Here is a 23,941-nt window from a genome sequence, read left to right on the forward strand (position 1 = left end):
GTTTTAATCCATTTCGTAAGTAACTAAAATATTGTTTTAATTTTTGAAATATATCGAAATATAAGTAAGAGTAACAATTCGAAGTGTGCTGTAACTTTTATCTAAGGTTTGTAGCTAAAAAAATTTGTCGCATCTTATAGTGATGTTATATTTAAAAGTATTTCTGTAATTTTGCTTCATAATTTTTCTTTTTTAATGAGGAAAGTAATTATTCTAAATTTCAAATATTTGTATAATCAGTGCTAAACTCGTATGAATTATCCTGCAAAAAGGCGTAATATTTTCGGTTTGATTCTTATGCAATATCTAATATATTCTGTCTGAAATGACTTTGTTAGCGAGCTTGATTATAAGTTTCTTCTATCATTAATAAATGTCATTTCTCTTAGATATCATTTCCTCTCGCTATCATAAAATTTGTCTCTTAATTAATATTAGATGGATTAAAGTGATAAACGCCTCTGGAAATGAATTAATTCCTTTAGCGATTGCTAATGCTTTTATGCTTTAAATTCTAGACTATAATGAGTATAAGTTTTCTTAGTAATATAAAGTTTTGGACGTATAATTGGGCATAGTATGGGAGGCAATGTAATTCTGTGATGTTTGCATTTCCGTAAAAGTTTTAAAACAAGAGATTAATAGTAAGCACTTTTCACTTTTATATTTATTTCTAAATATCTTTGGCGCTTAAAAATGTATCGCAAAGTTGCGAAAAGCAAAGTAAAGTAAATAGTTCCTTATCTTACCTTATATGTGAATAACTTTACCTGAAAGTTAAGCCTCAGTAATATATATATATATATATATATACTTACATTTTTCTCTTTCATTATTTTCCTTTTCACTAAAACAATAATTTAAAAAAGTTTTCGGAAATTACAATGTCGTTTTCGTACATACTTGGAAATAGCCTCAGATTCAGCATATGACCAATATAAATAAATCCAACATATAAACAAATTTAATTTTAGTGGCATATAAAATTTCCTTCATTTTGCTTATTTCCAAATTTACTATTCATAGTCACACAATTTACTATTCCCATTTCTGAAATTACAAATTTTGATCTCATCGTTTTATATATCTGATACTATATTTTGGTTAGTCCAGTATTTATTTATGCCACGAAGATTAAGTTTTTTAAAAAAGCTCTCAGAATAGGATAATTGGAATCAATTTTGTCTGTAAGGAAATTATCGTTTGAAATGCTATAATCTCTGCATAATCAAGATTTCATCAGTAAATTGGTTTTGAAGTAATTTCAGTTCAATATGCTATATATATATATATATATATTATATATATATATATATATATATATATCTTTCATCTCAATCTGCATTATTTTTGTTGGATTTCCGAAGATCGTTGTCACAAAATTTAGAAACTCATTGCGCCGTTGTTCTCTTTTCTTTCAAATTATTATGTCTCTCATCATTTGTCATCTAAATCATAAGTTTGTTAGGCAAATTTAAGCTTTTTTTTTTGCAGTATTAAGTAAAGTGGAAATGGGCATCAATAGAATTGTTTTTAAAATGACTGACTAAGTGCTCAGTCGTTTCATATATTTAACAACAAAACTGCTGAGCGCACTATGTTAGCACTAATCGGAAATGCTTGGTGTAGTATATTCATTTACTTTATCAGTTATCTATTTCATTGATTCTTTACAAATAAACAGTCATTACAGATCACTTGTAAAGAATCAATCCAATCAACATAACTCAGATTCTAGAAACTTTTTATGTAAGAATCCTTTTTGTTGCTTTTTTCTAGATTATCTTTGCTAAATGAGTGAAGAATTGATTTGTTGAGAAGGATGATATTAATGATCTGTAGTACTCTATAAAATATATATCTTCTAGTCATTCTCCTACTTTGAGCTAATCTGAAATGCGATCAGTGCTGCTGCATTAAAATGCAAGCGGAATTTTCAATTGTTTTGCTATGATGTGGCTTATTAATTTTAGCTGGTCGATAGTTTAGTTCAGTGAAAAACGTAAATTATTCTGCTCCAATATGGGTTATATGGTATTAACGGGATGATATTAATGATATGGAGGAAGGAGGTTTGAAAAGAGATCCGGAACATTTCCGGTTACATAGTTCGTAAGAGTTAAAAGATATTGCTGTCAAATTCATAACTTCGTCAGAAATAGTGGATTGTGAAGAGTGAAATATTAATAAAATAGGATGAAATTAGTCATCGAAGTAATCCTGACGATTTTCATTTGCATTCCGGAAACAATCAGTCGTCTAGAAGAAATCAATTAGAAATGTGTTTGAAAGAAACATATAGATTTTGGGTAAATTATGAAGCCTAAGTCCTTTCTTCTGTGAAATTGGTTGCATATGTGTTATTGACGAGTAAGGAAAGGCGCTAAAGACCACGAGAATATAACGAAGTTGGATGAAAGCGTTGTATCGCATCGTATTTCTCATCAGTTTGTATCTTTCTTTGCCATTCACTTCGACAGAATTTAATGACCCCTTAAAAATGCAGTGTCTTCTTGACAGTACTCACCTCTGTGATTCATTTAGGTTCCGATCCATCAGATTTTGTAACAACTTCGTCAACACGAATTAATTCGCAAGAAATTAATTTAATGTCTCACATAAGATTTTGCATTGATGAAATATTTCACTGTTGGTATTTCTGAAAATTATTAATCTTTTGTTGCATTCAACGTTTTCTAGCATGAATTTTCTGGGCAGTATTTTTATATAAATTTTTTTATAAAGCTATAAAAGTTGATGATCATAACAACATCCAAAAAAGTCTCTTGCCAAACATAACTGTCATTTCAGGAAAGGGGTAAAAGCAGTGATAAATTCAATCAAAATTCTATTCTACTTACGACATTTTTCCCACTATTATCTAAAAAGATTTATTATCTAATTCGTGACTTTTTTAGGTTTAATTCAAAGGAATTTTATATTTAGACATATTTGAAAAGAAAGTATTTTAAAAAAGTTATTTTCCAAATTCATGGCAAATTTAAGAGAAATTTCTTTGAATGATTTTGAAATATTAAAAAAACTTGAAAAAAATTGCGCAGCATCGGCTCTATTCATTTTCATGCATAGCTTACAATATTGCACAGAAGCGTCAATCAAATGACCACCAATTCGTCAGGCGTCATCCTTGACGCATGCTCGAATTTAAATCAATTTTATTGAAAAGAATGAAAGTCCTTGAGAAATAGAGAAAAGGCTAAAAGACGAAGGCGAAGAGAAGAGCGACAAGTTGTTTTGTGTAGATAATGTATGGCGAAATTGTCCATACTCCGCCCGTTTATCATCATTGTATTATTTCGTCCGTTCATTTCAAATTTACGCCAAAAATAAGTGCTGTTCCTCCGGAAATTAACATTAGGATTTCATGTTGTACGCGTGGTCGCTAAGAGCTTAATTCTTTCATCGATTATTTATCATTTATCATAATTAGTGAGAAAATTAACTTCATAAAACTTATTCGTTTTTTGATTGATCGTTAAGAAGTTAATTGTAGCTGTTTCTCTTCCATTTTTTTTTTTTTTTCATTATTAAAATTTCATTCAAAAAAAGAATGAAAATTTGGAAGAAAGAAAAGTGATTTCCGGTTTCTGGCCGCTGATTTAAACAGTTTTCTGCCAAAGAAAAAATATTAGATATTGTTATATTTTTTTTTTTTTTGTTATTTCATATAGATTAAAACGAGAAAAAAGTCGGTAGTGAAAATATTTATTCATTTCTTGTGTTGCTTTCATCAAGTACAACGTTTCACTACGTCATACACTTTTAATTGTCCTGTTTATCTCAATTTTTGATACTGTAATGATCAGCTCGATATACTTACTGATTTACAATTCATTTTTTATCCTTCTTCAACCTTCGTTTCATTATTTATGTTGAAGAGTTTCAAATTTCCCATACATGAATCTTTATTGCTATAAAAAGCCTTCAAAATACAAAGCTCATTAACAAATTTAAATTAACTCGTAAATGACCTTCAGACATCTGAAGTGCAGAAATTTAAAAACAGTTGCCGTTTTTCGTCTTCTGAATCATATGGTAATAAACAATAAGGTAATAATTTCAATATTGTTTAGAATTGAACAACTAATTTTTAACAGTGCTGAAGTATCTGCCCCGTTTTTTGGGTCACCGTTTGAACGATCAGATAAATGTCGAATGACAATGAAACGTGAAGCGTGGAGACAAAAAGAAAATCCTTTGAGAATGATTTTAAAAAAACTTCACACTGCTTTTAATTTACATCACCTGACAAGAGTAAATCTTTGACTCCTGCCTGCACTATTTTGCTTTAAACCATTCATTTAAATTCTTTCACATTGCACTGAGCAGCTTCTTATCACAGAAATTCTAAAAATGGTTTACGCTTTCTTTACCATTATTTATTATTGATTCATTTATCATATTTCGTACTAAAATGCAAGTTAAAAATTTCATCCATAAAATATAAAGCAGGAAAGTTAGATAAGATTAATTGAATAAAAACTTTTCTACTACTTTTATCATTTCAACTTAGGGATTTTTCAGTTAATATTACTGTTGTCAGAAAATCGAATATTAATGTTACCACACTCGAGGTGCAATGTTTTGATACGCGGCAATTTATTAATTCTTGAATTTCATATATTATTTGCCAGTCAAGGAGTAATCAGTTCTACTGTTTATTGAAAGTAAACAGCACTAAACCTTTTCGAAAATCCATGAAGATATTAGAAAGGTTTCTAGCGCAAAATTCCTTTCAAACAAAATCCACAGTCCTTAGATGACCCAGGTGTGATTACTTTTCTTTGCAGTTTCTGATCCATTAATACATATTCATGATTACGTTATTATCATAACTAATATCCGTCGCAGCTGCGTAAACTTTAAAATTCTCATTGCTGTCGCACCACTGTTAGCGTTTGTTTTCAGCATAAAATGATGATTTTCTATACAGTCTGCTCAACCTTCCATATGTGCCTATTCAGTAATTTGGATATAAGATTAAGCTTTGAAAATTTATCTTTTATAATTAATTAATAAAAAGTAAGCAATACAACAATGTGATAAAAACTCACCGCTATTTCTCCTCATTTGACGCAATTAACAAAGTGAAGGATTTTTGCGCCAGTTATTATTGTGCTTTGTGAGCATGATCATATAATAGCAGATAACATTTCTTCTTCAATTCAAATTGCCATTGATCATCTTCAAATATTAATTTCTTTCATGTCATAGTATTTAATGAATCCATCATTGTTTCAGTCAACTGGTTTATGCAAAATACAATAAGTTCTGTAATGTTATCCAAAGCTCAATTCATGGAACTTCTTTTGTTTGTTTTTAATGATTATCAGATCTTCGTCTCAGATTATTTCAAGCGAGTGAGAATTGACCGATTACACACATAAAACTATAGACAACTTTCAGGAATAAACAATAAAAAGCTTGAAAATATAATTTCTAAGCTTCTTATCACATATAAAATATAACAATGTGTTCTGTTGGACCACTTGAAATGAAAATACAATATATGCACTTTTGTAAGAAATTAAAAGTTATTTTCGTTCTAGTTCACATTTCTTTTTGTTAACTGTCACTTCATGTTCATTTATCCTTTTAGTCATAGCGATTTGACTTTAACATTCTCCTAATGAATTTTAGGTTTTTTTTTTTTTTTTCTAATGAATTGTTTTCGTTTAAAGTTTTTTTGCTTTTATGATTAATTGATACATTATGAGTTTCGCTTAATTTTGTCGACACTTTTTAAATTTCACCTGTTTAAATCTTTAAACTTTAATTGGAATTTTTATTTACTGTAGAAGTGATAAATTTAGCTTTCCTTATAATTGTTGTCTAGTGCTTTCAATATACTTAAAAATCATATTAATAAAGCGAATAGTGTAAGCGAGCTATGTCTAATATATCTGTCTATATTGAAATTTTTTTTTAAAAATTCCATTTAGAAACTCTTCAAAAAATCAGGAAAAAACATTCCATCAGAAATCAAATCTAAATGATCGAATAATAAATTGATAATTTCATTTGCCTTTTTCTCCGCCAATCCACTATTTGCTCCAAGTACTTTAGTGATTATTGCAAAACACCGCCTTAATTTCAATCAAATTTCTACATCATAATTCATCAAAATCTTTCTTTTTTTACCCTACTATTAATAATTAATCTGCAAAATAAAATGTATTTATTACTTATAGCTATATGCCACATAAAATGTCAAGTATTTTTTATAGTTTTCTTTTCAATAATATAAGTTTATTTAATCTGATAGATTATATTCATATATTTCTGAAAGTCATCACCTTCCCAGAAATTGTAAATAAATTTTAAAAGCTTCTGCTATTGTAGCTATCAGGTGTGACACGACGTAACGATCTATTGAAAGAATATTTGTCATTACCATATCAGTAATTTGTGGTAAATCTACCAATCATTAAATTTCTTTTAATTGTCACTAAAATTGCGATTTTATATAATTTTCTCACTTAATTTTATAATTTATAATGATTTTTGAGAAATTATCTATGAAGTTTTTATCTTGAAAAAAGTTGAATTCCACAAGCACAATTGAAAAAAAAAGTTGATGAATTTTATCTTTTTTCATGAAAAAAGTGGCAAATAAAATGAAAAAAAAAGGATTTCTTTCCAAAAGTTCCGTACAGTCGTTTGCATATTTTCTGCAATGCCCAAAACTAAGCAATTATTTTGCATTAAAACGGTTTTTTAATGAAATTAAGTATTGGGATGCGAGAAATTTTGCACTTTTAACACTTTAACACTTTCTTTTCCGGAAGAATTCGAATTGTAGAATATTTTCTTTCATTCTGCGAAAAACTGGGAACTTAAACTGACTCCAGTCATTCTCAAAAGTTCACGCTAGACTAATGGGCACTATTGGAATTTGTCTTGTCACTTCATTTAGGAACCTTTCCGAAGATGACTGGAGCATTCCTGCTTCAGAACAGCAGATGATGATAAGCATATAAACATATTCTTATTGATTAAAACTGCTGCAGAATGATTGATTATTTCTAGTTAGTAATTCGTTTATTTCGGATAAACTATTAAATATGCTTGAGATTATTTTAAAATCATTTTATAAAAAAAAATTATTTTCTAAAAAAAATGATTGCTAAAAAAATTAATAAAGGAATAAATGAGCTAATTTAAAACGAGAATTTTAGATGGAAGATGGCATGTAATGAAGTCAAATTGATTGTAATAACTCTTCTAATCGGGCAAATTAATTTTTATTCTTTCCCGTATCACCAGCATTCCTTATTATTCTATCAGAATATTTATCATGAAAGTACCTCGAGTGTTATACATAAGATCAGAACATTGATTATTTTTTGAAATTACTCCCTCCAATTTCAATTTCTTTTCGGAATTTCGCAAATAGTAGCATCAGTTATCTCTGACTGAAAAGCACAATAAAGTTTTGACTTCTTTAAAACTTTTTCCTTTTCTCTACTGTTCAGATAGGAATTTTCATCAGAACGACTTTACAATATTACAAATAATTACACTTCCTGAATTGATGAACTTCACTCCTTTTGATGGATTAGTGGTCAGACTACTTTATTTTCTTTTAACTTTCAAAATTGACGACGTAACAATGTTTTGGTGAACAACCACCTCACATTATTATTAGTAGTATTAAAATTTTCACTTTAAAACAAATCAAAATAAAATCCTATGTAATGTTTGAATTACAGTCCACTGAACAAATTTTATTTCCTATCCTAAGGCAAAATAAAAAATAGAAGAAAAGTATATATACAGAACATCATTTTTTTAAATTTCGGATGTTCTCCGACCTGCACTTTTGCTTGGAAATTTTTCATTTCAGAAAATTGAAATGACCTCTTATTGAAACATTATCTTGACAGAGGTAACCTCATATACCGCTTGTGTGACTTTGAAATTTCTGAAAAATTATGAACTTATAAATGAGACAAATCATAAACCAAAATATTTTTTAAATTCGTTTTTTAATTAAGATTTTAAAGACATATTCTTCTTCATAGATATAAATTATTACAACTTCATTTTAGTCGAAAATTTAATTATTCTTCAAGTCTTTCTGGATTAAGCTTAGTTTAAATTCAGTTTAAATAGTAATTCCATCCATATTACCAAAGTGTTGACAGTTCTGGTGTACTGCCTTTTTTACTTCTTTGTCATTGAAATACAAAAGATGTTGTCATCTGTCTGTGATGGTTGGACTGAGACGGTTGGCTAATTAGTCGCTCGTACATATTTTAATGCTTATTAAATCTTCGCAAATTTCATTTTCAGCTTAAACTATAAACTCATTCTTATAACAAAATGGATACCTAAATATTACCACCTTAAGAATTAAGAATTTTTCTTTCATCTTTTTATGACAACAATCTTTTGGAAGTAAAAAATTAATTTAATCGAGCGTGAAATTTTTATGAATTTTTAGAGATAGTTTTGGAGTGTAATTTTTGTTTGATGTGAACCTGAGTGAAAAATAATTTCAGCTAATTATTCACAATACTTTCTTTGCTGAACTTTTTGGACATTTTTCTGATATTCAACTTGTATAGATGGTAGGCCTCAATAATGTCGCTACTTCGTTTTCCAATATATACATTTCTGATAGAACTTTTGTCCTAAATTTAAAGAAAGTTTGTAAAAAAGATAAAGAAGAATTATTTTTCGTTTGTCAGTAATTTTTCCTCTATCTCATATTATTCCTTTTATCTCTTGATTTTTGCAGAGAGATCATTTGACAAATTTATATTTGATTGGTTTAAATGGTTTTAATAAAAATGTGATGTATCAAGAAAAGAAACACAAGGAAATAACTTCGCTTTCCGTTCTTGTTTATAAATTTATTTCCTTTTGTGGTACGGTTGACCGAACTTATTACAACATTTTATTATAAACGGCAACATGGATAGTCTTACGAAACCACTCAAAATTTAGTGAAATTATGTTATTTCAAACTTGCTTTTTGTTTCAGTTAAATTTTCGGTTCAAGTTAAGTAACAATTTCATATAAATAAAATAAATAGAAATAAATTGATGCTAAAACTCTTTTGCTCTCTCATCACTCTGCACTTTTCTTCTCGTTCTTCCTATGAAAGTAATCCAAATGTTCTCTCTCTCCTCTATTTTGTTTTAGTTATTTAATGACATAATTAATGATAGACGTTCATTCTGCGAGAAAATTTTTAGTTTTTTTAGAAGTTAAAAGAAGTGCTATCTCTCAATTCTTTTCATTCTTTTTTTCTTGATTCTTTTCATTCACATATCATTCAAGTAATAGAATTCCAACCACTAATTTTCGTACAAAAAGATAACTAAACTTTACACTGAAAACTTTAGCAGTCTAAAAAAATTTCTTTCTCATGTTTCTTAACGAATGTCTTTTCCCATACAAAATTTCTCCCAAATATTCCCTTTCATTCAGTCCTTCATTTATTATCACCATTAGAATAATTTCAAAATTTAATTCCGAATATTTGATTGTTTCCTTTTCTACTCTCAATTCATAATTTTAAAACAGAAAAATGCAGAATTATGTTGCACGTGGGTGGACAGGTCACTTCTTTCAAAAAATAACTTTTATCTTCCAAGGTCAGCATTTACTCAAATTTAGACTAATCATGGACGACAATGTTATCACCCACTAAAAATTTACAACATTATGTTAAAATTCTTTTGTTTTCACTTCATTCTGATTTGAAAATTTGATCTTAAATTTCATCATTTACTCGTTTCCACTGTTTACTATAACTTTAAACGAAAGCATTCCCGTGAATATTCCTTTAAATAGTGTAAATTGTAATTTACTATGTTTTATGAACAGATTTTATTCCAACAGGATCTGCAGCTTCTGTTCTTGCAGACTTGTGATGACGACACATAGAACAAACTCGAAAAAGCTGTTCATGATGAAACAGACCGATAGGCTTGCTTCCATCACTTAACTTTTTCCTCTAATATTTTATAGATCTGCTTCAAGTTCATATCTGTCACAAAGGCCAGAATGAAAATTTGAATAGTACACTTGTAATTTGTTCGCCACTACGTAAGAAAGTTTCCGTAATTCAGAATTAAAAGTAAAAAGATAAGTTGGAAGAATGAATATATGCTAATTCAATTATAAATTTCTTTAAGGAAATTTTTTAATAATCTTTATAAAAATAAAACATCGTTTTTGTTAAATTTTTTTCCTATTCCTTAGTTCACTTTCCCCTGTGCTACAAAGAAAAAGTAGAAAATTGAATTGAAGTAAAAAGCAAATTTATGGTTGGTAGGATCATCCTACCAGTGCCTTTAAGCGTTTCAATCAAATTTTCAGAATTCAAAGTATGTGACGAAGAAAGTTTTAAGTATTTAAAAAGAATTAACTATTGATGGGATTAGAACAAGAATGAAAAATTTTTGAATTCCAGTCGTCATTATGCAGCTAATATAGCAAATTGGGTATGTTTCCTGAACATTTCCAAATGAAACACTCATCGACTATTTTGAATTACGATTGCCGTTGTCTTTCCTTACTTGTTAACTAACATTCATTCTCGTTATAAAAGAATGAATTGTTCTTAGTTGTGTCTTCAAAAATAATTGAGCTTTTATGCATTAATTGTAACTAATATAATTTAAATGCTTCATTAAAGAGGTCCAATTTTAAACATCTGAAGTGATGTCCGAAGTTGCCTTGACATTTTTTGATTCAGGAAATATATTTCAAAATAACGGAAGGATCTCGCAATTTCATTTTAATTTTGAAACAAAAGGAAGATTTTTTGATACTGTTTCCTTCTTGTTTTTCCCTCTACCCAAGAAATCATCATCTATATTTATAATTTGTGGAATTTCCTCTTAAAATAAGAGGAATATATTAAAAAATGAGTGGAGATTGTTTTCTCCGTACTTCTTTTCATCCTTCTTTTGCATATTGAAATTAAAATGTGATTAAAATTTGCTTCTAAAGGAATCATTAGTAAATACAGCTTGAAGATAGTTTTATCTGCTCTTTGTTTCACTTCGATTTCAGTCTAGCTTATTCTCTTTTTACAATTCAACTTTTTTTTAAAAAAAAAATTTCGGCATAAATTTTAAAGATTAATAATCATTTCTAGTATTCTTAAATTTTCCAAAAAAGCAGCGTTATGTGTTGCGCGCTCAAACTTATATCTATTGAGATAAAAAAATTTAGATCTAGAGACTTAAAGTATTTTAGTAGCTGTAGATTTGGGTAAATCAGATCTTCTTTATTTTTGAAATAATTCTGAATTAGTTCATTAACTAAGAAGTCTACCTTCAAACTGACAAAGTTATATCAACAGGTCAGAAGCGGATAATGGTCAGTGTACCTATTAGAGTATTGCTCAGGATGACCTCTTTTTACTGCTTCAATAGGACAATGACAGTGACATCTCTCCTGCATATATATATATATATACATATATATATGCTTCTCACAAATGCATAATTTTCTTGTTCATTGGTTGTGCAGAGTAATGTTTATCACACTTCATTTTATTTTATCCCTTATTTCCAGTTCATTTTTTTTAGAAAGAAAGTTCGATTTCATCTCACTTAATTGGAAGTATATTAGTCTTCTCTTACCTCCACTTCTGAGTATAAAACGATGGAAAAGTCTCTGATAGTTATAACTTAGTGCGTTTTTTTGTTAATCCATCTTAAAATTTTTATATTTATTTTTTAAAGTACTCACTTTTCTAAAATTAAGTTTTTATAAGGTGCAAATGTAAATAGTTCATATTTCTCTTTCTCTTCAGATTGTTTAATATTGTTAAAGTAGTTGAATTTAGTTAATTAATAATTGCACATTTTCTAATATTAATAGGAAGATCTGAAGGTATTAAAATTGCTGTCGGGAGAATTTCAAAATTTCTTTCGCAATAAAATGAAGCTTTTAATTTCAATATTGCCATACATATCCTTGCTCAAAAATTTTGCAGGATAACTTTTTTCTTTCCCTTTCTCTTCACGACATATTCTCATATTGTTTAGAAGAAAAGTTGTTTTTACTCTTCTCATCGTCACTTTCATTAGTTGCATTCTTATAAATTTTGTTTATTTGATAAATTTCAGCCGTTAAGCGATTCTGATCTCGTCAGCTACAGAATCTGTCAACAAACACCAGTGCTGAGGATTTTTGAAAGTGACGATTTACCACTGCACCGTGGTGATTTCACATCGCAACACGCAATCATGGTACGATCAAGGCAGTTGTCCGAGGTGAGCTTTTTTTTCATTTGATTGAATTAAGAATCAGGCGACATATGACTATGACGAAGGCTTAGAAATAAAGTGTTATAGCTAATGGAAAAATTTATTAGCTAATTTGCAAAATGTAAAGTCAAATATGAAATGTTTGAAGTATCGGTTTGATAATCGTTCATGAGTGCTTATAGATTTCATTTGCTTCTCGCTAAAAAAAAAACTTCGGAAGTCCTAATTTTGAAGCTTAATTATAAACTACATAATAGCATTAATTTTGCCACGGAATCCTTTTTCTGAGAATAGAAACTTCTAATTTTCATAATACTTTTCCCGTTCTGTCCTTTTTTTGATTTAAATACATTTTTGTATGACAAAAGAGATTGAAGTATTAACGGTGAGACTAATGTCATTCTTCTCATGCATAATGATACATTGAGACTGTGTGCACATTTCTTTAGAAGAGCGGTGTAAATTGCAATTGACCTTGTGTGCAACGCTGGGAAAATCTCTCCAACTTCTCTAATGAGATTTTAAATCTTATTTCATTATCCTTTGATGATTAAAGATGATTCTGTTCTATTTTGCTCCTTATGACACTTTTTCTCCCTCTGAAGAGCTTCTTCTTCCCCACTTACAGTTTAAACCGATAAGAGGTGAATAAGATGCTAAAATCTACTATCAAGAAATAGACACATATGAAGTAAGTTTTTCGAGACCTATAATAACACCTATAATTGCTTGGCTCGGATAATTTGTTATTAACATTAATTATATTATTAACTGATGTGATTATTTATTGATATAATTAATATGACTATCATTCATATTCAGCACCTTCTCAGCCTTGAAGCTTTTGAAAAGTGCAAAACTATGTTATGAGACATAATAAAATAAAGCATTATTACAGTGCAGGTTATATTAACACAGAATTATTCTAGCAGTATCATTTAACCAGTTACTTTATAATGTTCACAAATTATGTCTCGATCTGTAATGAAAGTGGTGGTTGGAAAGACTACAAAAACTTCGGAAGTCCTAATTTTAAAAACAAATAATTTAGCGAACTATATCTGGCAAACATTTCTTAGAGTATAATAGTATTTCAGTAATACTAGAGGTTCTTTCTTCTCAACTTATGACTTAACCAATAAGCTGCAGTATGAAATAAAATGTTAAATATCCATTAGTTCAAAAAGCAAACGCTGAAATGATATGACATGAGTAATTAGTTTCATTTTAAATTAATGCTTTTGATTCTACTGAAGATTTTCTAATGATCACTCCTATCTGCTGACGCTATTTACTGCTTGCTTTCGATTATCTTTATTAGGACACTCTCCAATTATTTTAAATTTAATCAGTTCTGATTAAATTTTAATTTGGTTAATATCATATCATCTCTTTTCTTTCTCTCTCTCCCCCTCTCTCTCTTTCTCTCTCTAATTCACTATAGGAATAACCTTCTCCATTGCTTTTATAGCACTCCCGTTTCCTCTTCTTCTCTTGTACACTGTTATCATCTCCATATTTTCCAAACATCTTAGTAGCATCAAGGCCTTCTCTGGATTCACCCATCCCAAGTTTGTTGCGGTGGAAGCAGAAGATGAAATTAAGTCTGTCAAACTTTTTCCAGAATTTTTTTGAAGTGGACAGAATTTCTGAGCTTACTCTGCTGCAAAGACATCTGTCTGCATCACCTAAAGCTAGTACATGCGATTTATTCAAAGCGAAACAACAAACATTCTCACCCCTAAAATGAAACATAAATTCACCTTTTGGAAGAATTCAATGAGTGGTCACCAAGAATGTTCTGGAAAGAGAATTACAAATCCTTCGATTCCTAATCCCTGTTCATGCCAGGAAGGATTTAGACCCCTACCAAACAGATATAAATAAAACTAATAAAAAACGGCTTAATGGGAACACATTTGCGTATTCTAGTTTCGAGTGTTACTAGTCATAATTTCATATATGTCTAGTTTTTAAGTTACCGAATTCACCAAATTCTAGGCTATTGAAAAGCACACATATCCAATGATAAAAGCTAAAATATATCATTCGAAATTGTGCTGATCTACTTTTTCCTTTAATGTAGCTATGTAACTAGAAGGCGTTAAAGATTCTTCAAGCTATAGCTATAGACAAAAATAATCACTGTTGAACAGTGATGAAAAATATTTGCCGAGAAATTATAGATGAACGTTTTTAAAATTCCTAAATCTATCCAGTATCTCTGTTTCTTTCAGCACCTGGAAAAGATATCGACCTACTACATTTGTTAGTTTTTCTGAGGGAAACTGTAATTTTCCTTAGTTGAGTAATTCAGTCATTGCATGCACAATTAAAATTCTTTCTATACAACGGGGATGATAGGTGTATATGGAAAGTATTGTAAATCACTCGATTTGATATTTGTTCATTTTATTTCACTAGTACCGTTTACCATTAAATCAACTGGCTTGTTGAGAATCCGAACAATCAATAAAAATAAACTTATGTTATCATTCACTTCTTTTGGATGTAAACATTGTTCAATAACTGGCTTGGTCAGTTATGTTACACTGGCACAGTTGAGTCTTCCCTCGAAAAGTCTGTATATGAATTACGAATTCAAAAGAACATCAGTCCATCATTTATTTGGAATCTAATAATGAGTGAAACCGAAAGAAAGGTTTGCAGATAGTCAGTTGGTAAAGAAATGAATTAGAAGAGTCGACTCTGTAATGCTAGTAAAATTATCAATGGATTATACGAATGAATGTCTTTATTTAGTTTTTTGTTTTTGTTTAAAAGTAAAGCAGGAAGCATAAACGCTATGAGAACTTGTTTTTATTTCAATTTAACTTGTAAACTGCTTGTGAATGTTGTTTCCATTCAGTACATAAGATGATTAATTGTTTTACAAACAATTTTCGTAGTTTTTGTTTCTGATTCAAGAAATATCCTCTGAAACTAAAAATAAAGTCTCTCCAACTTATGCATCCTAAATAAATATGTTCATAATGATTAGAGTAGCGTTTAAGTAACAATTATGTAACGTTTGAGCTTCATACAATTACAATTACTTTAAATAAACGTGAAATTGAAGTAATGGTCTTAGTCGTGTTGAAGTACAGATCATTCCAGATAGCGAGCTTGATGGACGAATCAGTATCCGATCAACCGACACTAAAACGTTTCTCACGATACAATCAGTCGATGCATTCACGACCGTCATCTCACACGTGTAACATACAGCCAGGTTCTTCTCAGCAGCAGCAACCGCATACGTGTTCTAAAATGTATGATACTTGAATTATGCTTGGTATAAAACGGACCAATTTGCTAGATTAATTATCCAAAGATTATATAAGTAAGTAACATCCATTAAATAACCGGACTTCTTAGACTATTGAAACTTCAGCTTATTGACACTCCAAAATTTTCGAGGTTAAAATTATTAAATATTTGGAAAACTTTCAGGTTGCTGCAGAAATAATTACGTTTTTTTGCATTGTTAAACACTGCTATTTTATATTAGACATTCAAATATGTGTAACTAAGTTATATATCATTTTGATACACATTTCTTGCTTTAATAATTTGTTACTTACCCTTTATTTTGGACAGGGAAATTATATCAAGTAAAAAAAACCAAATTCATTCTTCAGTTTTCATAAAGCAACGAAAGCAACTTGCAATACCGACAGCACATTCGGTGTAGTAACTTACTTTGTAGGACATTTCAAATGGATTTTTATAGAATTCGTTCTGTGTGTCTGTACATCATTGTTTATGTAGTGTTTCAAGGGCTCTCATCTGCTTCCCTATCAGCAAGAACATTAAATTTTTAGAAAATTTATTCGTATCTGTGAGATGTAACAATTAGCGGTTACTACACTAAAAGATTAACAAACACACTTTGTCTAAGAAAAAATATCGAAAACACCCCCTATGACTATTGAAATATTAATGTTATGCTCTTTTCATAAATGAAAATTAGTTTGTCCTATTTACTATTCTTTTAGATACTTCCATTAAACGTAAGAATTGTAAATTTGTAAAAAGAAACCAATATAATTGCAGTAGCGGTCGATTGAAAACAGGATTCTTTAGCGGAAATTGGACATTACGCGGTAAAAAAGAACAAAAAATGCGTCCATCTGTGCATGACATAACTGTCGTACAGACTGGAAAGCCGTAAGTATTTATTTACTGATTTATTCGCTCCATTTTATTGGTATATCTAATATGCACTCGTGGATTTTAAATTTAAACCAGTCTTAGCACCGGAATCACTTCAATAACTTAATTCTGTGCTGTAACTCCTTCTACATGCTTGAAGCAATTCAGAAGACTATAAACAAAGATTACATAGAGCAGCTTAGCATTAGCTTTTAAGGTCGTTGTTTACAAGAATGCTAACCCTATCAAGATTCAGTCGTTTGACAACGTGATATGCCATTCTTGAATGCTTTTCAATGCTGTATGCCAATATCGTTGAAGGCACAGCTTTTCTTCATTTCTGATTAAACAGATTTGAACATTCTGTTGAATGTTGCAGGAGCAGGCGATTTTCGCATGCAACATCAAATTTGTTAATTGGTATTAATAATGAAAAATTCAGGTCAACAAATTTAGCAACAGCGCAACAGCAGATTCGTCGTTAGTATCAGCTGATCGGACCAGATTGAGCTTTCCATTGCCATTCCAAGAGCACTTCCATTATGATCAGTGCTATCGTGTAAATAGTCCGGGTCTATTCATAATGACCATCTCGTCTCAATAAATGACCATTGGATATTACCAAATTCTCCCCATCGCAAAAATTTTATATCTGTGTTTCATAAAATCTTCTCTAAAGTTTACAAAATTATTTAAAACCAATTATTGGAGTCGGAAGATAAACAAGCAGAAAATGTTATTCTAAGGAAATGTTTTACATAGTGTCATCAATTACCGAACTTCAACTAATGAAAACAGAATAGTCTGATGGTCGATAACGTGATCTTCCAGGAGACCACTCTAAGCAGTCATGATAATACTAACTGTTACTAATTCGTTGATAGAATACGCTCAATATCATTATAAGCAGAGACTTTGTCATTATTTGATTATAAAAGGATGATCTCATGCTTAGTGACCGATATATTAGACTATGCCACAAACTTTCAACGTTTGCATTCATTCCTATTTAAACACCAAATTCTGTATAGGTCACTGTTTTACATTTCCATAATTTAAATTATTAGCTATCCAAAAGATGTGATTTCTCTGTAAATCTCCAACTTATCAAAAAACCTCCGACTTAACAAATTTTGTTTTGAATTTGTTGTATTTCCATTTTAACTAAGTTTAAAGCTGTAGAATTTTTCATGATTTTGCTAAAAATAATAGGTCGAATCATATAAAAGAGAAATAAGAGGAAAAATGGAAAAGTGAATTTGCAGATAAAATGCGACGAGGTCATTGCATTTTAATTTCTTTGTTGCATTTGTTTTTTGCTACAGTTCACTTAAAATTATCAGTTTGATGAACTTTTCGGTCCATTATTCTCCTTTCCTTATTCCAAATTTCATTCTTTTGAAATATTTCATACAATAATTGCGTTTTCCTGTTCCGCCCTCATTTCTTAGTGATAATATGCTTCATTCTCCACAGAACTATGACTCGTATTTACTTTCCATTATCTCCCGAGAGTAATGCTCACTGCTTCTCAGTGAGTAAACAAATCATATTAGCCAAATACACTAGTTTAATCGAATTGCGCTTCCGGTAAAATACTTTTACTTTCTTGAATAATATAGCAAACATAATACCATCCAATACAGATTGATCCTACGTGTAAATGCAATAGAAGTGATAATCCTTTGATTTATTAACATTTTAATGTATGACATCGAAATCTCAAAGTTTTAAGTATTTAAAAAGAATTAACTATTGATGGGATTAGAACAAGAATGAAAAATTTTTGAATTCCAGTCGTCATTATGCAGCTAATATAGCAAATTGGGTATGTTTCCTGAACATTTCCAAATGAAACACTCATCGACTATTTTGAATTACGATTGCCGTTGTCTTTCCTTACTTGTTAACTAACATTCATTCTCGTTATAAAAGAATGAATTGTTCTTAGTTGTGTCTTCAAAAATAATTGAGCTTTTATGCATTAATTATTGTAACTAATATAATTTAAATTTTAAAAAACTTCAACTATTGAGTTTTCTATTTCTATTCAAGTATATTTTGATTCTAGCACTCCTTCTCTTTGTCTCTTGTTTTTCCTTATTTTATGATTAATAACTGAAGAAAGATATTATAACGTCGAGGGATAATGTAGTGTAAAGGAAGTAAGATCAAATTTAGCTACCATACATTACTGTTTACAATAATAGCTGAGAATTAAATTTCTGGTGCAAATGTTTGACAATTACACCAATTGACCAATTCATTAGATATTTAATAAAATAGTTAGAGGCTTTAATAGTTAAAGATTTTCGATTAATTAATTTATAGATTAGCAAAGTTTAACTGCGTGATTTGCGTCACATTTTTTTGAAGTAATTTAAATCATTTTTGTAATTTAAATCATTTTTGGACCCCAGAACATGAGATAAGTGAAGTTTATGATAACATCCTTTTCTCATATCTGTTTTCTTCAAGCTATAAGATGTATTAAATTATCGGTTTTATTCTGACTTTGAGTGAAAAAGTACTGTTACAATAAAATGACTTATTAATGGATTTGTTGGCTGCAAATGTCTTCCGATGATTGCGATATACACCTTTTCATTTCAATACTTCAGCAATTTTGTCCATGGCACATCATCTGTAATAAATTATTAAAAAGCTACCGGTTTATTGGTTTCGTTCACTCCTTTCCTTACAAAAGATAACATCAACTCAAGACAACGATTCATATTTCGCTAAATGAAATGTTTTAAATTATTTACTTCTTAGACTATCTATTAATATGTAAAATTATTAAAAAACTTAATTCGTAATTTGCAGATCAGACAAGTTTTATGATGAATCGAAAAGAGAATCAGTACGAACACCAGAAGAAATAGTTCAGACTACAATAGCTCCACTGCAGTTCGCCCGCGTTTCCGAGAATTTTAATTTTTCGACAAAAGATCCTTCCATAGCAACTAGGCCACTTGGAGGTATCATTCCAGTTGGACTGGCAATTTGCAATAATCGGAATCAGTTTTCTTTTTTTGATATGTTTCTACATTTTAGAGAAAGCGCTTGAAATGCCGAAAGGCTTAATCAGTACAGTATTTTCGTGGAATATAGTCTAAACCATGAGAACATTATTTTTTTGGTTGTTATTAATAGGTATGCTTGACTGTAAAATACAGTGTAATGATGGAGTGCTGTAGAATTTTATAAGCATAGTTGGAGATACAGTTAAAATCAATAAAAAACAGAAAGTGTAATATTTACCAATACAGCGTAGTTAAAAAGAAATTTCATTTAGACTAATAATAGTTTGATTCAATAAATTTGATTAATTGAGTCGTCGAATAATTTATGAAGCTGAGGATATGAAATCAAAAAAAGAGAGAAGTGAATCTACAGAGACGTAATTTTGTCGTATTTTAAGAAGAGTAAAAAAAGGGGAAGAAACTCTGTCTTATAATTTATCACTGAGGTTGCTGATTATTATTGATTACTCTAAGATCAAGAAACAGATTTCAAAGGCCACGACAAGCTAGTGTGTCATTGTTTTTGTAAGACTTATACGGTGAAATCAATTTAGGAAATAAGACAGTTCGTTTCATACTCTGTTTGACTTTGCTGGAAACGTAGAAAAAAGGACCTTTAGGTTATTAAATCATCAATGAAATTATGAAGTTAAAGACGGAGGAAAGATACTTGGAATACATTAACTCAGCTTGAGACATTTTCAAGAGATGAGCAATAATGAAATGAGAAACACTGCTTTCCCGGACTTGGAACCACTCGTTTATATTTGTAATTGTTTTTTTTCTCTTTTTTTAAGGTATGGTTGACTGCGTGAATCAGAGCTTGTTGCGACATCAGATAAAATGAACTGACCTTTAAAATTTCAAATGAAAGAAGGAGAAGGAATAGTAGGGATAGAGATGTTGTGGAAAGTAATGAAATCAGAGAAAAATAGAAATCATTTTAAATCATATCTGTTTATTTGTTGCTAATTTGGGTAAGAATGGACACACTCAGTGACAGTTTGAAAATCCTTATATATATATATTTGAAGGATAGGTAGAAAAACCACGTTTTTACTTTTCCGGAAAAGGAAACAAAAATTGTGACCTGGAAGTATTTTTGGTCATGTTGTAAATTCTCACTTCCTCGTTTTCTTGAATTAAGCTGGAAATTTTTATGCCTTATTTTTGGTCACTGAGTAAATGTTATATATTCTTAATTATGCATGATAATTTAGCATCCTTAAATAATGATAACTATTGAGTAATTTCATTTTCATCGTTTTTTTCGTGTAATTTTTATGCAAACTGTCCTTTATCTAACAGTAAAAGGTTTGTATAGCTGTTAGTTGCATGATCGAAGTATTTTTTCATTTTTCGATAACTCCATCTTTTTTCTCAAAAGTTTGCCATGTTTATTTCAATACTTAAATCTTCTTATTATTTCATTATCTAAAAAAAAAAAGATAATTGTAATTCTTTCCAGAAAGATAAACAATTTAACGTTTGATTGAAACCATTCTTTTTGGTGCAAAAATTAAATATCATCCGGTTGTCATTCACTCGTACCAACAGTTTGCAGCTTGCAGCTGTTGAACATTTTTTCAGTATTTCTTTTTTTGATAAACCAGTTGTTAGAAGGATGGCGGGGACAGAAGAAAACTTTATAAATGTACGATAAATACAATCCTCTTTAATGTTTTTTCTTTCATTTTCTACTTTTCATTCATTATATCTTTTCTTCTTTCTTAACAATTTCGTAATTATTTGATTAAAAAAGCCAAACATCTGTGCACAAGCATAGGAATAATTTAATTCAATTAGGAAATAATCACTTAGTACAAATAATCCAAAAGTTTCAGGATCATTCATAAGATGATTAAATACCGCAAAAATGAAAACAAAAATAATACTTTATTAAGAAAAGTACGATCCTTCTAGCATATTTAATATATCATTCCATTCTTACCGTATCATCATTTGCCATCTATCAGACGTCATGACCTCTGAAAACTAGAGTAGCATTCCTATGCAAGTATTACTCATATTTCAAAATAATTCGTCTACTTCTTCAATAGTATGCTGGAAATAAATAAACGACTGTGAGGTTTTAATTTCTTCCTTTCCCCTTTTCACTTCTCACAGATCGCTCAGGCCTATCAGATATGCCGTGTCAAATCTTTTAAGAGCTTTTCCATTGTCATGGAAATCGGATTCTTCGACCAATGTCTTCGGCCATATTCTCTTACGTTAGCTTAATAAGTAGATTTTGTTTTCTACGTAATTTCTTATTTGTCATCCCAGTGCAGAATTCATTTAACACTACTCCAAATCTAAGCAACGACAACAGATACACTTGAAAAGCTAAGTCATACTTTTTAAGTCATTGGCCGTTTTCCAAAGAGCCAAAGTAACTTAGACAATACCTGTGGCCTAATGATAAGGAAGAGCCACTGTGCATGTATGGAAATGCAACTTGTCATTATCACTTCTAACCTTATCATCATCATTATTATATCATTACATTTCCTTATTATTATCAATTCTATTAAACATATTTCACACTTCCTTAATTACATTATACGCCATGTTGCATATGGCTATTGTAGCATACTTTTTTACACTGTGCTTACTTTCGACCCTAATAGAATTGAATTGAGCAATTTCTTTCTCGCATCATTACATCCAAGGAAAAGTAAACTGCCGGAAGAAATATAGATAACGGAAAACCGATCAGACAAAATAGATGTCGAAACATTTCGTACCATTATCAAAAAGTTTACGTTTCTGTATCCAATAACAAGGCATTTGGTAAACAATTTTATTGGTGAGGAATAGTTTTCGAGAAATAAGTTAATTTGTAAAAGATATTGAACAAAGAATTCTAAATTTTTTGCGGATTTTTTAGTTTGTTTTGAAATAAAATTTTCTTGCTGAAATAAGGTTTCTATAACATTTTAATTGATGCATTTATAGCATGCTTAGATGAACTTCTGCTATGATATGAGTACCATATCATTAATTAGTTTTTTAGGTAGGTATCCATTTTTGCTGTATGTTTATCTTTTAATCAAAGTCAAAATTGATATTGAATAACGTTTCACCATCATCCAACGTGATGATTTGAACATTAAAGAAATATCTTCGATAAGCATATTTCTTTAAGTTTATTGTAATCTCAGGAATGTCTTTCTTTTCCTTTTAAAAAAATTACGAGGGAGTAGTTCTATGGATGGGACCCATTTTCATACGAAACACTAATGTCCTCGCTGACAATTCAATTAAAAAAAAATTGTTCGCTTAAGTATTTGCCTCTTCTCACGAACTGTTACAATTTTAATCAATGAAATGGTATTGCAATGGGCCTATTCACATCTTTTACTACTTTTACCGTCACTGTTACTCCACTTCTATCATCGAGCAACTAGAAGGTCATCCTTCCTTTTTGATAGAAAAGAACATTTCTCAAAAAAACGTATCTAATTCTTCATTTCACCATAGTATCCTCTGTCCAAATGCTTTGTTTAATATCACCTTATTTATAAAAAGTGAACTATAATTGCCTTAAGAGTAGTTAACCTTCAATTTCGATTCGAATTATTACTTCATTCAATATCTTCCATCGTCTCATCACCACAACGAAGAAGATATTATTATCGCAATAGCTTCAATCGCATATTCCGAAGAGATCATTTCAAAATTAGTTTCAATCTGTGTTAGATGGGAGTGTTTTTTCTCCGTAATAATTTTCGTCCTGACAATTAGTTATTTATAGCAGTGTGTCAGTATGATCCTCGGTATGGAAGGATCCGGGAAAATAGGTTTTACGTCTTTTCCATTCTCTTATTTTATGAGAAAATATCTTACTCTTCTCTAATATTACAATTTTTGGACTTCTCTGTGAACATTTGCCGATCGCATTTGATTGATATGATATGCTGAAGTATATAGTAGCTTTTCGTCGCAGATCTGATTCACGTAAGTTACACTTTCAGTACACTATTAAATCTTTTTATTAAATAGGATAGGATGCAAATACACTCCTACTAATGCCAAAAAATCAATTTTAATTTTTCATCCTTACTTATCTGAAAGAATATTCAACAGATATTCTCATTTTTGAGTTCTTTCGATTCATCCCAGTGTCTTAGTATCGAATATCAGTTAACAAAAAATGTAATAAATTGTGATCAAATGATAAAATAAAACAGTAATTTTGTATTTAAGAACAACGGATAAAGCAAAAAAATAATAATAACTGATGAGAAACAGTAGTCATTTTGACAAAAGATAGAACCAATAATATTTCATTAATACACTTTAGACTCTTCCTGTATTTCTTGTTTCTTATGAGTTCATATTTTTACATTATTTTTACATAATATATTCCATAAGTGTTTGAAAATTGTTTTTTAGAACAAGTAACGGGTTGTCGTTTTCCGGTCTATGAAATATCGCAGCAGAATCGATTCGATGACTTTGTTGGTGATCAGAGGTTCTTTTTGTTCGTTAAATTAACA

At 29.8% G+C, this 23,941-nt stretch overlaps 2 protein-coding genes across 6 annotated transcripts in view; one reads left to right on the plus strand and one right to left on the minus strand.

Moving 5' to 3' along the window:
• The window catches only part of Bm1977, a gene marked incomplete at both ends in the record, with an annotated part of 30,341 nt that overhangs the window by 1,055 nt on the left and 5,345 nt on the right, over window positions 1-23,941 (plus strand). Inside the window, 5 exons of one of the 4 annotated variants that reach the window (XM_043076741.1) lie at window positions 12,118-12,264; window positions 15,376-15,530; window positions 16,315-16,428; window positions 19,240-19,394; window positions 23,838-23,916. In XM_043076741.1, the coding sequence (XP_042932675.1) occupies window positions 12,118-12,264; window positions 15,376-15,530; window positions 16,315-16,428; window positions 19,240-19,394; window positions 23,838-23,916 (650 nt within the window). Of the gene's footprint in view, window positions 1-12,117; window positions 12,265-15,375; window positions 15,531-16,314; window positions 16,429-19,239; window positions 19,395-23,356; window positions 23,400-23,837; window positions 23,917-23,941 lie in introns of those variants that run through there. The other 3 variants (XM_043076742.1, XM_043076744.1, XM_043076746.1) reach the window with 3 other exon arrangements.
• On the minus strand, window positions 15,149-15,573 carry Bm457 (Uncharacterized protein; the record flags this gene model as incomplete). 2 transcript variants are annotated; one of them, XM_043076743.1, is made up of 2 exons in its annotated part: window positions 15,149-15,176; window positions 15,315-15,523. In XM_043076743.1, coding segments are annotated over 2 exons (237 nt in total), but the record flags the coding sequence as incomplete, so codon positions are not given. The 2 variants fall into 2 exon arrangements, with proteins under 2 accessions (XP_042932677.1, XP_042932679.1); XM_043076745.1 differs by lacking the exon at window positions 15,149-15,176 and having other exon boundaries at window positions 15,463-15,573.

This window comes from Brugia malayi (assembly GCF_000002995.4).
Source record: "Brugia malayi strain FR3 genome assembly, contig: Bm_v4_Chr1_scaffold_001, whole genome shotgun sequence".
Lineage (NCBI taxonomy): Eukaryota > Metazoa > Nematoda > Chromadorea > Rhabditida > Onchocercidae > Brugia > Brugia malayi.